The 15146-nt window shown below is 34.2% G+C and overlaps 1 protein-coding gene and 1 pseudogene across 1 annotated transcript; both read right to left on the reverse strand.

Annotated features, from left to right (window-relative positions):
• Positions 1-994: 994 nt before the first annotated feature.
• Positions 995-2435, reverse strand: LOC132608936 (uncharacterized). Its single transcript, XM_060322742.1, has 3 exons — positions 1866-2435; positions 1635-1716; positions 995-1560 (listed from the first exon to the last, which is right to left on the reverse strand). Exons 1-3 carry the CDS (start codon positions 2433-2435, stop codon positions 995-997), a joined length of 1218 nt encoding a protein of 405 aa, XP_060178725.1.
• Positions 2436-2836: 401 nt separating this feature from the next.
• LOC132608943 (L10-interacting MYB domain-containing protein-like) lies at positions 2837-4334 on the reverse strand (annotated as a pseudogene).
• Between the last annotated feature and the right edge of the window lie 10812 nt (positions 4335-15146).

Genomic DNA, 15146 nt, shown 5'->3' on the forward strand with positions numbered 1-15146 from the left:
AGTTGATTTAAAAGATTTTTAAACTCTAAAGTTGATTCAAATCAAAAGTAATTTATATTTTAAAATCACTTCCACTATAAAATGTTTATTTAAGTTAATTTTTTATAAATACATGTTACTTAAGGGGGGTGCATGAGCTAAAAGAGACACTTATTTTGGAATGGAGGGAGTAATATCTTCTTGATTTATTTCATTATTGGAAATGTATTTATATTGATTTGTTGTTTCAAGAAAGAGTTGTGTATTAATTATGAGAATATTAATTAAACCATTCTTCTTCCTCCAACAGATATATCCTATGTTAACGGTGAAGAGTGAATTTTGCAAAGGAAAATAGTGGTTCCTGAATTATCAAAATGGAAGCTGGGTCATGCACTATATCGTTGGCTAAATCCAGCAATCAAGAATGACTTATTACCAATCTTAGACAAGGCTTCAAAACAGAACATTTCAGTAGACTTGCAAGATTTAATGATACGTTTTGGCACTGATAACATTTTTGGACTTGCTCTAGGGAAAAGTTTGAATATTCTCACCATAGAACTTCATGATGATAAATCAATTGCACTTGCAATGGATACAACTCTAAAATCAGTTTTCAAAAGATTGTTCTACCCCAACTTCATGGGGAAATTTTATGAGATTTTTGTCCATTGGATCAGAAAAAAGTCTAAAGAAGAGCCTCCACATTTTGAACAATTACATAACTGAAGCACTAGATGAACGCGCAAGTAGAACAAAAACTTCTAATTCTAATAATGATGATCTATTATTGGCATTTATGAAAAAATCGGAAGCAAATGGACATTTTTTGCCTAGGACTGCTATAAAGAGCACAATTTGTTTAATAAGTTAGGATCAACATGACTTAAAAAAGGGTAATACAATTCATAATTCAAAGATGGAGAATTTGACACAAAATAAAAGTGCTAATACAACCGAAAGCACTCCACTATAAATACAAGAAGTGGAAAATATTCATATAATACAAGCATCAAGCATTAGAAATATCACTAGCAATCATATCACGAAACCCCATCCAATAGACATCATATTTTTCTCCTACATCTTCGACATCTACATTTTTAGCTCTTGAAGTTGTTCCGATATCATTAGGATCAAGCGATGGAATATAGCTCTCATTCTCGGCTGTTTGGATTGCATCATCCACATTGCATTTCCTTCTGATATAATTGTGAATGGCCATAGTATCAAGTACGATGTCCCTTTGTGTGTCAATGTGATAGTATGGCATGTCTCTCAAAATAGACCATCTTGCTTTCCAAACGCCAAATGTGCGCTCCACTACATTTCTACAAGAAGAATGTAAATAGTTAAATTTCTCAATGCGTCCTCTTGGCTCTCGCAATTGTCGAGTTGCACCACGGCGAAATTCAGCTAGGTGATATCTTATATTATTTCCTTTGTATGGAGTCATGTATCCTTTCATGTGTGAATATCCTGCATCAACTAGATAATATTTATTTTCGCGTCGATGTGGAAAGTTGAGCTCTTCTCTACCAAGGGCCTCAGCAAATATACGACTATCGTGAGCTGCTCCTTCCCACCAACCCATGCAAATGTAAAACACATATTAAAATCAACAACGGCGAGAATATTCTGAGTCGGATAACCTTTACGTCCAATATATGGCATTTCTTGACCTTGCGGTAATCTAGCTTTAACATGTGTGCCATCAATTGCTCCAATACAATCCTACAAGAAGTGAATGTAAAATAAGAAACTTGGGATCCATTTTTTTTCTCGTTGAATTCTAAGGGGCAAGAAACTATCATAAAGCTTTTTATATAAGGGTAGTAAAGATACAATGCAGAATAACAAATTATCATAAACGGGTTACTTACTTTAAATAAAGGGAGATATCTTTGTTTACATGGCTTGTGAGTATCACAACCATTATTATAATTTGGATGTGGTTGAATGATATCTCTTGCAAGCTTACAAACGGCCTCTAAAACACTATGAAAGTATCTATGAATTGTCTCTCCAGAATGTTGAAAGATATCTTGTATCATTCGATTTCCAACTCCATGTGCACAAGTCATCAAGAATATGCCTAACATTTCATGTATAGACATTCTACGAGTGGGTTTAAACCCATATTTATCAGTTAGGTCATTGGATAGATCAATGAACACCGCCTTCTTCATTCGGAAATTTTCATAACAACGAGTCTCATTTCCTCGTAATATCTCTTGAATAAACTCATTTCCAGAGCACATTGATGTACGACAAGGTTCTTTGCATAGGTATTTTTCACAATACATCAAAATGTATTTACCTGTTATATGACATAAAGCCATCCGCTCCTTCTCATCTTGATCTCTCCGAATCTCTTCTAGTTCTTGATCTTCGTCATCTAATAAATCACTTAAATGAGGAGATACCACATTGCTAATATCCCAACTCTCCATTTAACTGAAAATGGAAATGGCTCATTAGTAAAGAATGAAAGTTTTTCCAAGAACCCAATTTCAAGATTTTTTAGAAACTCCATTGTTTCAATACACTCATATCTATCTTCGGAAAATCACATTGTAAATCTCAAATTACTATTCCATCAAAGAAAAACAACCACATCAATACATAAAGTTCCCACATTCATTAAAGCCAACACAACAACAATAACCATAAGGTCTAAGGATACAACCACAACGTCAACACAACATTAACAATACATAAAGTTTACACATACAACCATAAGATTTAGGGATACAACCGCAATGTCTAAACAAGAAGCAATAAGTAAAGTTTACACGCACAACCATAATGTTCGAACATTAAATAATAAAAACATTTAACTATAGCAACGCAGTCAACCCATTTTCTCAAGGTGTAACTGATAGTTATACTCCAACCAAGATTTCCGAGCTTCATCAGTTTCCATCTTAAGAAATAGTTGACGTACATCCTTCTTAAGAAAGATGTTGCAAACATAGTTGTACTTTCCACTCCCAGCAGGAATATCAGAAAATTTTCCAACATATTCATACACTTATCTATGACGGGATCATCTACCGAAGGGGATGTAGCAGTGCTTTTACTAGACACAAACTCCGCTAGAGAGTGTATATCCTCTCTCATTGATGTCGCACCAGATTTTGCCTTATTTTTTTTTACTTGAGTGCTAGTGCCAATATCATCAATTGAACCTTGTCTTTTAAGTGAAGGCTTAGGAAACATAATAGAATCCATATTCTGTATATCATCACTTTCATCATTCCCTTCATCAGTAGGATTGATAAAGTGTTCTTTGTCATAGCTACCAATATTATTTGTTCCTTCTTCATCAAGATCTACTCCAATGCCAGACATTTGTTCTTGATTCGCTGCATGTGCTCTTTCTCCAATAGCAACAATATCATAAAACAACGCATCATAGCGATACCATATAAGTGAAAGATCTATTTTCCTGAACTTATTGTATCGATCATCCTCCTGTAACAAAAAATTCAAAACTACTTTAAACTAACCAAGAAATTTAGCAATGAAAGAAAAAGGAAAGGCATATAGAAAAATGTGAGAGATGTACCTTAATTTTTCACTCCCACCAATCATCATCTGCCATAATTGTATTTTTCGTGGCATCCCATCCTAAACCTGTCTCCCTTCTCATCAACTTCTTAAAAATAATCCAATCTTTTTTCATGTTATCCCAATGATTTTTCATTTGTTTTTTATCATAGTTTCTTCTCGTGGCTCTATTGAATTCTTCAACAACATTATTCCATCCATCTCTATTTAAATGAGTGTGTGGTCTACGCCCTTGTCTAATCTCATTTTCACACAAATCTAAATTTAATGTTGGCATCATCATCCCACTTAGCATTACTTCGTGCTTTACTAGTTTCCGGCATGATTGAATGTAAACAATCTGAAGAAAGGAGAAATAAACGTTCATGAACTCTGCAACATCATAATGTTGGCAGCCCAATAACTAAACACACAGCCACAATTCCCTAGTCACAGCTTTTTGTACACATACCAAAATAGAGAGATAATAAAGAAGGAGTGGAAGCATAAAAAATATTTGATTATTTGAATGTACCGAGAGTGGAGAAAAAGTGGAAACAAAATTTTAAGTGTTTCTAAGTACAACTTCAAGTCGGCCAATATGTGAAAAATTTGGGCAACAAAGAGCAATAGTAATAGAATAGACTAAAAGCAGCATCAATTAATTAATTAAATGAAGCCAAACGCCAAAAGAAAAAGTCATATTTAAGCCTAGTAAAAGTCATTTTTAAGTCATATTCCAAGTCGCTTTCAACCTCAAACATCGTATCTCTTCACTCTAAGAGGCTAGATACCTTCAATTCCCACTGCTCATGGAAATGCCATTGCGGCTGCAAGAAGACTCCATTTATGTATCTTACGTGTAACATAAATTGAAGTTTGTCATACAAGAAACAATGATAAGCTAGAGTATGTGCACAAGGAATGCAAAACGCCAATAAAGGAACCAGCCAACAGCAGCACCAGCACCAGCCAGCAGCTACAGCAGCCAGCAGCAGCAATCGAATTTATATTATATATTGATATAAAAAAAATATTATATTAAATTTTCGGTAACCAAGGTGAAGCCCAATCTCACGTGATATGACATTAATATTTTAAAGAAGTATGGCGTGCAACCTCACTAACCAAACCCAACCTACCATATCATCTTTCACCATCCCATCTTCTTACTTAAAATCAAAGCCTTTATTTGCTCTGGCCAAGTTCCTAATCTATTGACTAAAGATGATTAAGTGGTAGGCATTTTCATCTGCACTTGAATCACGTGGAGTTAATAATGGAGCAATGTTGGGTTTTTCTTTCTGGAAAATAAAAATTATGATCTGTTTATATGTTTGAAAAAAAAATGAAAAGACCTTATTCGTTGCGTGCAAAGTTACAAATTCAAATTAGCAACTAACCTATCAACCTACCACTCCAGTTCTTCCCCTTTGACTTCTAACAGGTTTTAACCCATTTCTCTATCTCTTTCATCATCCATGTAATATCAACCTAATCCATCTTACAAAATTTTAAATGAAGGAATAAAGTTAAAGCTAGTATTTCATACTTTCTTATGAAACATGTTGCTTTTGCTAGACCATGATAGTCGAACAACACATACATATCAGAGTAAATATGAGATGACAACAATAATAGTAGAAAGGCCGACAAAGGTATACAACAAGAGTTAGAGAAATAAGTTTAAATGACAACAACAGCCACAACTAATTCAATAACGCGGACTCACGGTTTTCAATCACCGTCCAGTGAGTTCTATACAATAAACATACTAAATGGTCTTTAAGAGCTCTTTTATGAAGTTAAGAAGTGATCAAATACCTCAAACACGAAGTGAACCATCCCACTCTTCCCCCGACTTATAGGAATCAAACAAATACTACAACCACGAGAGCGAAAGATAAGAGCACATAAATCTAAAGGAGAATCGAATACTACACGAAAAGTAATATATAAGAAAAATAAGGAAGCCTTAAGCATCATTTATTAGTATTATATATTTTGAACTCTTAATAATTAATTTTATTAAAATCAAATAGGTTTCTTCACTTCTATTTTATGGATTTTCCCTCATAACATTGAAGATCATTAAGAAAAAGAAAAAAAAAAGCTAAAGAAATAAGAACCCGAAATTCGACTGAAATCTGAAGAACTTAATAAGGATATTGATCAATTCTATAGCTTCGAACTGGGTGGGTGGGCAGGGGGCAATAATGCTCTGAATAGTTATTGCTCTGAATATTAACAAATACACACCAAATAGAGTAAAAATCTATTACTAATTCCTTTTGATCCATCACTCACAAAGATTTCGACTAAACTTGCAAGAGAATAATGGAGAAAAACTTACCCAAATGAAAAGCTGCAGTGAAAGCAAGACGATTACGTAGAAGAGTCGAAAGAGGAAAAAATCGTATTTTTAGGGCTTTGGTGAGAGACTGCGTTGTTTGTAGAAGATGATGAAAAGAGGAAGACATCGTCACTTTTAGGGCTTTAGGTGAGAGGGTAGTGTAGGAATTAGAATAAAATATAAGGGATACAAAAGTAATTTTATTGGTCAACGGAAATGGCTTTTAAGCCCCTCCAAAAAAAAGTTAGGAATCCCAACTTCTCATAAATGGCTGACTTTAAGCACTTTGTGACTTATTTTAAGCACTTTAAGTTTGTACCCAAACACTAAAATAAGCTAAAAAGGGCATATAAGTTGGTTTGAACAACTTATAAGCCCATCCAAACGGGCTCTATATCTATTTTCAAAACCCTAAATACATAGCTGCAACGCTGAACCTTAACAAAATGGGGGAAAACTAAGGAAAAAGGAGTTTAGTTTGATCATACCTGGAGAAGATGTTGGGTGAATTTTTGTTATGAATTTGCAAATTAGGGAAGAGGAGCTTTCAAATGAGTAGCCGAGATAGATTTTCTGTTCAAGCTTTCAATTGATTTTATTGCAACAATGGAAGAATAATCACTGAAAGTGTAACGAAAAAGAGAGAAAAATAAGAGGGAGAAGAACCGACTCAAATTTCAAAATTTCATAAAATATTGGATAAGAGACGTTCGCCTTCTTGTATTCGGATTTTAGTGAGTTGGTCACTCTTTTTTTGTTGGGTAAATATGGGCTTCAAGTGTCTTTTAACCCATAAAAATATGGGCAAATAGTAGCGGCGATAAAGTGTTTGATTTATCGATAACTTAGAAGCTCGCGAAAATAAAATGAAAGAAATGAAGGTCAAAATTGGGTGTCAATGTTATACCTTATTTTAACCGGAATCAAAATAGTTTACAACATCCCGGTAATTCTGGGGTTAATTAAAGTTGAGGAGTCGCCACCTAATTACTTATGGTGAATTAGGACACCTAAGGTTAATTAAAGTGATTATCTAAAGTTGATTTTATTTTAAAGTTTACGAAACCAAAAGATTCTAGGTAAGGGTTCAATTAGTCTAAAGGGAAGGTATTAGGTAGGGGTGTACAAAGTAAACCGAAAAACCGCACCAAACCAATAAACCGATTCAAACCGAGAAAAAAACACGACTAGTGGTTTGGTTTGACTTGGTTTGGTGTTGGAAAAAAAAAACCCCACCATAATTGGTTTGGTTTGGTTTTAACTAAAAAAAGTCAAACCGAACCAAACCAACCCGACATTACATGTATTCAATTTTTAAAATATTTTATACATAAAAATATTTATTTGTAATGTAATTTATAAATATTTCTTAATTTTTTTCATAGTTTTTCATCTATTATCATATAATTCAAGTTTGAACTTAAGATTTTGAATGTGAATAAGTTTTATATCCTATGGATGTTAGTAACTCATATAAAGTCCAAACCAAAACCAACTCAACACTAATACTAACAAAAGAATTTCAATTTACCCATAGAAATGACAATAATGTTGGATATCTATTCTTTAGTTTTGCATAATTGGTTTAAAGTGTGAAAATACAGAACTTAAGTTTTTTTTTCTTGTCATGTAATTAATACTTATTAGCCGTACTTATTTTAGCATGACTTAGTATTTTTAGATTATGGTCATTTTCTTTATGGCTTATTAATTAGCAATATTTATTTTAACCGATTTTATTATCTTTTGTTGAATATTTTAATACAATGTCATCACTCTTCTCACATTTTGTGTTATTTTCTTATGAAACATCTTAATTACATAGTTGTATCTTACTAGGATTAAAGAAATATTTGACATAAAAGTTATATGTTTTGTATCAAGATTATTCCGGGAAAAAAAACCCAAATAACCCGAGAAAACCAAATAACCCGAGAAAACCCGAATTTTATTAATTTGGTTTGGTGTATAAATTTAAAAACCCGACGCAATTGGTTTGGTTTGGTGTTTAGGAAATCCGAACCAACCCGGTCCATGTACACCCCTAGTATTAGGCATCCTTTAAGACCCATTAACAATGGTTAACCGACCGGACTTAACTAGTTAAGACTAAAGCTCGCTAAAGTTAAAAAAATACTATTGTTTTTAAAAAAAATTACTAGGTGGATAGGTAAAATTACTAGTTAAGTAATAAGATAATTATTAAAGTGAGTTTGTCAAAAGTGAGGGTGTTTGATTAGCCAATATCTGAAGCATGGGTTGAGATTAAAATTATCTTACTTTTTCAAAACATGAGACCCCACAAATTTTGACTCAAAGGTCCAACTTTAACAAAGCAAGCTCTTTTTAAAAAAAAAAACATTATACTTGCACCTATAGGAAAACAACTTAAGAAGTTAGTAAATTCGAGTTCAAATTATTACAGCAGACTTCAAATACTTTGGAAAAGACTAGATACTAGTAAAATAGTTTTGAGAAAGTCCTTTTCTATTGAAATGCCCCCAAAATGAAGTAGTTTTATATTCAAACTTGAAATCTTGATTTGGATTTGTAATCTTAAAACGTATCAAAGAATCATATTCGACGAACTATAAGTCATGAATCGACTTGGCTAGCAATTAGTAATCACATAACTGAGATAAAAGTGTTAGTCACACCCAACAAGTAAACAAGCAAAGTGAAAATAATCAACAGCCAAGCTCGGCTCCCAATAACAAGATTAGATTTTTCTGTGGTTCGCTTTTAAGGCGATGTAAGGCTGGCAACGAGCAAGAGAGGATATGGATGTGTGGACTCCTTGTGATAGCGGCGTCGTTGAGTTTCAAAGTGAAACTCATCTGCCCCAAAATGTCATGAAAAACAAAGAAGAGAAATGAAAAGGATTAGAAAGAAAACCCGACTAAAACAATTATGGAGGATAAAGAAGAAAGTTAAAGAACTTATGCTAAAAAACCAGTACTTTTACAGATCATGCTAATCAAAACAACAAAGACACTAGCTAACCATTAACCAACCGAAAGAGTTTTTTTTTTGTTGTTTGTTTTAAGAAATAACATTCTTATATTAAAATTAAACGTTAACATACCATATTCAAATAAAATCATAAAATGTATTGTATAAATCAACAAAAGATGACGAATAGATTGAGAGGAACCTCACATTAACCAAACATGAAAGCTAACGAAGGCTAAAGCACAAAACTAAATGACATAAAGTTTATACCAAAATAAGTGGTTCATCTCACATCAACCATCTCAAATAGAGCATTTAAAAATCTAAAGAGCACTGTTAGGTGAAGAAAAATCCTAAAGCATGATATATAACCAACAATGGTTTTTATTAGCCAGAGAGATGTAGTAGAGTATATTCACATATGAGTATTTTATAGGTATGTCTTCTTCTCTAGAGATGTGATTCCATACTTAGATGAGATAAAGGCCTAATACATGATTGCTAATAAAACTAAACATAGAATACGGGCTTGAGACCAAATAAAATTAACAATCAACATAGACATGTTTGTATAATCATTTCATTATATCTAAATCCAAGCAGATCAAATTCATAACAGGATATACATTACTTAGAACAAATAGAGCCAAAGAGGGAAAGTGCCGACCTGTTTTGGGTACAGTGAACTGAAGCCTTGAGGTCTCAGATTTACTCTTCTTTGAACAAATTCGAAATGGACAGAGATTGAGAGAAGACGAAATGCTAAAGTTTTCTTTGAGAAACAGTAGAAAAATAACACCTTAAATGAGAGAGTTTTTCCTGAATCCAAAAAAAGAAACCTTCTTTTTCGTTATTAATAAATTTGAAACTCGACACAAATGAATTCCGAAATCTCTGCGACAGCTAAAGTCCACTGAGACAGAGAGACTAATTCTAGAAATTAAAGGTTCTTAAAGTTTTAAAATGTGCAGGGAATGTATTTGATATGTAGTGTTTCAAGATGTTCAAAAAAATCTCCTCCCTGCTGAAGCAGTTAATAAAGTATTTATAGATGTAGAAAACAAGAATTTGTGATTTTGGGCGGGATTTCAAAGTTGAAGAAATCTGTTTGTTTTTTAATGTTGGTGGTGGAAAAATAATGAGGAGAGAGAGAGAGGTGATTTGGTAGTAGAAAGGTAAAGATTCTGTCGTTGAGATTTGGGGGGAGAAGGAGCAAATTTAGGGGTAAGATGATATGCAGTCAAAAAAGGAGGAAACGTTTGGAGCCCATTAAAGAAAAAAGAAAAAAGAAATCAGATGTGTGTAGATGTGTGGAGATGTGTGGAGCATGTGAGAAAAAAAAGGTCAAAAAGGGTAGGAAAGGGCGCAGAAAAAAATAAAAGATGTAGAAAATGAGGGAGAGAGAGTGCGGCTGAAGGAGAAAAAAGAGGAAAGAGAAAGGGGGTGTGTGGCGTGAGATGAAGAAAGAGGAGTGCAAAGCTTTTGGGTAGATAGCATTATCAAGAATTTTCCCCTTGTAAAATAATATTTTGACGATATAAAAATTATAACACATCGTTTTAAAATACGAGCTTCAAAATGAGCCCAATATTGATATACTTCCGAGCAATATTTAAAAATATATAAAAAAAAAATGCGGTCAAAATGACCGTAATTCATACGTCATTTTAATTAATAATTTTTCGAGTTAGACGAGACGGGATACGTATCTTCTTTTCAAATCACGTTTGTAAAAGTAAATAACTCGTGATTTCTTGTAATTGTTAATTTTTTTTTTGAAAATATAATAATTAAACATCAATTTTTTGCAATTTTCTCATGATTTTTAATTTTAATTTTTTTTAAGGGCATCCTTACTCCGTCTTGGTTTCGAAAAATTTGAAAATTAAAATATGCGATTTATGAGGTGAAAATTAGGTGTCAACAGTCAACAACTGCCCCTCTTTGACTGTAGATAATGTGCAAGCATTCGTCCTCCTTTTGAACGAAGAGAACAACTGAGTCACCATTGTGTATTGCGACCGCTTTAATTATATCAAACCCATCAAAATTCACGAACCCCACAATCCAAACGTCACTTAAATTTCACCTCAGCAAAACCCTCACCAAACCCTAAATCTACAATAATGAAAGAAGAGGGCTCAGTCACATCACTACTCACAACGCTATTGTTCTGCATACCTAGCTTAGCCATTCAATCGACTGTATGGATCAAGAACTTTTAATTTACACGAAAATAACCACCATCACTGAAGGGGGCAATGTTGTTATAAAATACAACATCCTTTGTTGCAACGAAAGAGGAACAATAATAAGGCAGTACCAGTGGTCGGTTGGTACAAGATTTTGTCACGACCCAAATCATGGATCATGCAGGCACCCATACTAATCTTCCCTGATGGGCGAACCCTTCAGGTAACTACCTTAATTTGATACAACATGCGGAATAAATACTTTTATTATAAGAAATTCCCAAAACCTGGTCTAGACTCATACAAGAGCTTCTAAGAAGTTTACAATTTGAAGTAGATAACAGACTCAAACTGGATATGTCTTCTGTTTAAGGATAAAGAACAACAGAAATCTAAGGAGAGACTCTGGGTTGCAAGATCTCAAATAGCTCACCCAAACGCCTTTGTCGAATGCCTCGAAACGGTCGTGAGACTCCGAACATCACCTGAAAATAGCTCTACACTCCACAAGGAGTGTAGCAAGAGTAGTATGAGCACAACATAAGGCTCGTAGGTATCATAGGCCGACAATGGTTAGTTCACGCATATAAACAAGAAGCAACTAACAGGTAAGCAGATAAGTAATCAAACATAGTCACAACTCTAGCACATATAAAAGTCATGCAGTAACGATAGTCACAAAGGATTTCAATATCTCAGGTTATAAGCCTAGGGAGAAATCTATAAACCTCGAGTCCATCAAGCCTCTAAAATAAATACTTACAAACAACAACTCAATAATTCGCAAATCAAGAATCAATCAGAGAATGTACCATGCAATGACATGAATGGCAAATCAAATGGTGTACTATGCAATGCAATGTCGTGCTATGTAAATGTTATGCAATGCAGTAGTCACCTCTCACGCTCCATTCTCGTACACACATGCTACGACATTGCCTCATAGTCATGACCCATGGGGGACCCGCGAAGTCCATGTACCACTCATGCTCTCCGACAGAAACCTCGGAGGCTATCAATTACTCTCCATCTCTGGCAAATACCTCGGAGTCTCTCAATCACTATTCAATCTCCGGCAAAGACCTCGGAGTCTCTCTGTCACTCTCAATCTCCGGCAAAGACCTCGGAGTCTCTCAATCACTCTCCTCACCATTAGGACAACATAAAAGTAATATGAAAGCATGTCATGCATGATATCAGTCTCAACTATATCACCAATATGCCATAAACAAGTACAAGTCATATTATTGTCCATGACTCAATAATCAATATTACCCTTCCCTCATAAGGTGAGTGAGCTAGTATGCGATAAAGATACAACTAGGTGATAATTACATCAAATAGCACATAGAATATGGGATGCATGCCTCGCATGAAATCAACCTCAGTAATCACCGCAGTCATAGGTTCCATAGATTTATACTAGGAAGTGCAATTCAATATTCAATTTCTCAGTAATAACCTTCCTCTTCCATATGACCAGTGAGATAACAAGAGAGAGGGAATTATATCAAGTACATGAAATCACAACCATGGTGACAAGCCCACATAACAATATCACAATAATGGCGACAAGCCCACATAACAACTGACAATACCAACCTAGATGGAATTCACCTCCACACCATGCATGAAGACCTATCATGTTTTTCCCGTCAACCATTACTATTTACATACGTTTTGCTAACTGGAGTCTAGACATAAAGTAAGCCGTAACCTACCTCAATGCCGAACAGGTGTCACGAACTTTCACGCCAAAGCTTTTTCCTTCTGAAGTGCTTCCGAACGGACAAGGTCTATCAAATATATAATCTACGTTAGAATACGAATCTAATAGCGCCCATACTGCTATACCTATATTCGAAATCCAAAAACGCACTCCAAAAAGTGGCCTTGGGCCCACAAAGGCAGATTTGGAATTTTATTGAAAAATAATTTCACCCATTATCTAAGGATCATATAATTCGGGCGGCGTCTCCTCTAAATAATTCACCCCATGCGAACTCCAAATTAGTTCCAAATCACAACAACAACACCAACAACCTTATGCACATCTAATCCATAAGAACATAGCACCATAACAATCATCATAATTCCACAAAATCCAATTCATATCTCAACAATTTCATATAAACAACTACAGCTTTAAATATCAAGATTCCTTCACTCTTAACACATAATCAATGACCACAACAACAAGTTATACGATTTCCTGCCATTAATCCGGTAGTTCTCATCTCACAATTTAACTATGACCTGGACGAATTTAAATATATCTAGTAGAGGAGAATTCTTACCTTATATTCCAAGAAATACTCTTCTTCAACCTTACTTCACTTCGAAAAAATGCCCGAATTCAACAACGCGATAAGACGGAAAAACCAGATCGAAGCGGTGCGCAAAATCTGTATGTTGTTCTTGATAAAATTTACACCTTGTTATTACTAAGCAATATATCACGTTGATCCCTTTTCTCGGCAAAATATGGCTGCTGCATTATAACAACGTTGCCACTCATAGAAATTCTTTGCAGTGCTCATATCATATTAAGAAAAATACAACAAATTGAATTGTGGCATATTGTTTCGATTTCTCACGAAGAGGTTACTGCCCATATAATGATTCCAAAATACTTTCAACTAATAAAATACCTTCTTATCAGTCTTACAATTAGTGGGGTCCACTTATATATGAGATATTTCCATAAGAATTGAGTCCCACTATATGGTGCCACCAAAATACATATGAATGCTTAGTCACTAGTCTTTGCCATCATGATGCCGTGGGGAATAAGTGTGCCACTCATCCCATTCATAAATGACTAATTTAATGCCACCTTCTGTTAAATGTTTCCACCTAAAGTAGCACGTTGCAGCACCTTTGCATATACTACTCTTTCCCTTTCTTAAGAAATAAAAGAACCTTAACTATATTTATTTCTTGGTGGATAGTGGGGTCTACTCATTTATACATTTATAATCGTAAAGTTAATATTTATATAGGTCAGTGGAAAGGCATGACCTGATATTCACTTAGTGGGCAACTACCTAATATTATGGTTAACCAACTACCTAATATTAATCGATTAATAACTAATATTAGTCTCAGCATTGAAATCAGGCAATATCCCATACATATTAGCCTATTGAAAATTATAGCACATCCCTTTTTGTCTCCCACTAACTCTTAATTAATCAATTACTCAAATAAGTAATTATGGGCTTGTCCTATTACTCCCCAAATAAAATCATTGTCCAAAATAATCTTTTTACTCAACCATTTTGTTTTATTTAAAAATTATTCACTCTGTCAAATACCATATTTACCCACTTACACCTTATATGTGTGTAAATAATATTTCTATGAATAAACTATTCACACCATTAAATACATATATTCTAAAATTTACTCGTCAATTAAATAACCGAATCACCCGTTATCGCAAACTATAGACACCAAAATTAGACCATGAAAAGGGTGTTTTAGGGATATTAGGCCTATAAGTGCTAAACGACCAAATGGGTCGTTACAGAGTTGTAGACATAATCTCAATAAAGAGTCAATTTTTGGCTGTGCACAAAAAAGAGGTAAAAAAATGAAAAGGTTCGAGAGCAGGTTTATGTTTATTGACTCATTGACTATTAAAGCAACAATCTAAGGCAGTTTATGACTTTGCTATTTCTTTTATTAACAGTATTAGTTATGCAACACAACTTACTAGCTCTTATTTCATCGTTTCTCCGTTTCTATTAAGGTAAATTACCTTATCACCGTCTTACCTTATCACACTACAATTTGTGGTGTGATGTGTGCAAGATAAAAAAAAACATTCAAAAGAAAACTGTTGGAAGATTGTAGGTTACCCACCTGAATTCAAGTTAAAAAAAAGAGGTCCTAATGACATTCAAACTGATGCATATGGTGGAAATAATGGAGGAAAAAACACTGCTTATAATGTGATGACTGAAGCCAACTTTAGTTTTGGCACACCATCAGGACAACCTCAATTTCTATATGGTCAAAATACTAACATTGGGCGTGGAAATGATGCTCTGGGTCAGGAGCAGCATAGACAAGTGCAAGCTCTCAATAAAGAGAACTAGAAACCCACCAGA

This window comes from Lycium barbarum, chromosome 1, assembly GCF_019175385.1.
Source record: "Lycium barbarum isolate Lr01 chromosome 1, ASM1917538v2, whole genome shotgun sequence".
NCBI classification, from domain to species: domain Eukaryota; kingdom Viridiplantae; phylum Streptophyta; class Magnoliopsida; order Solanales; family Solanaceae; genus Lycium; species Lycium barbarum.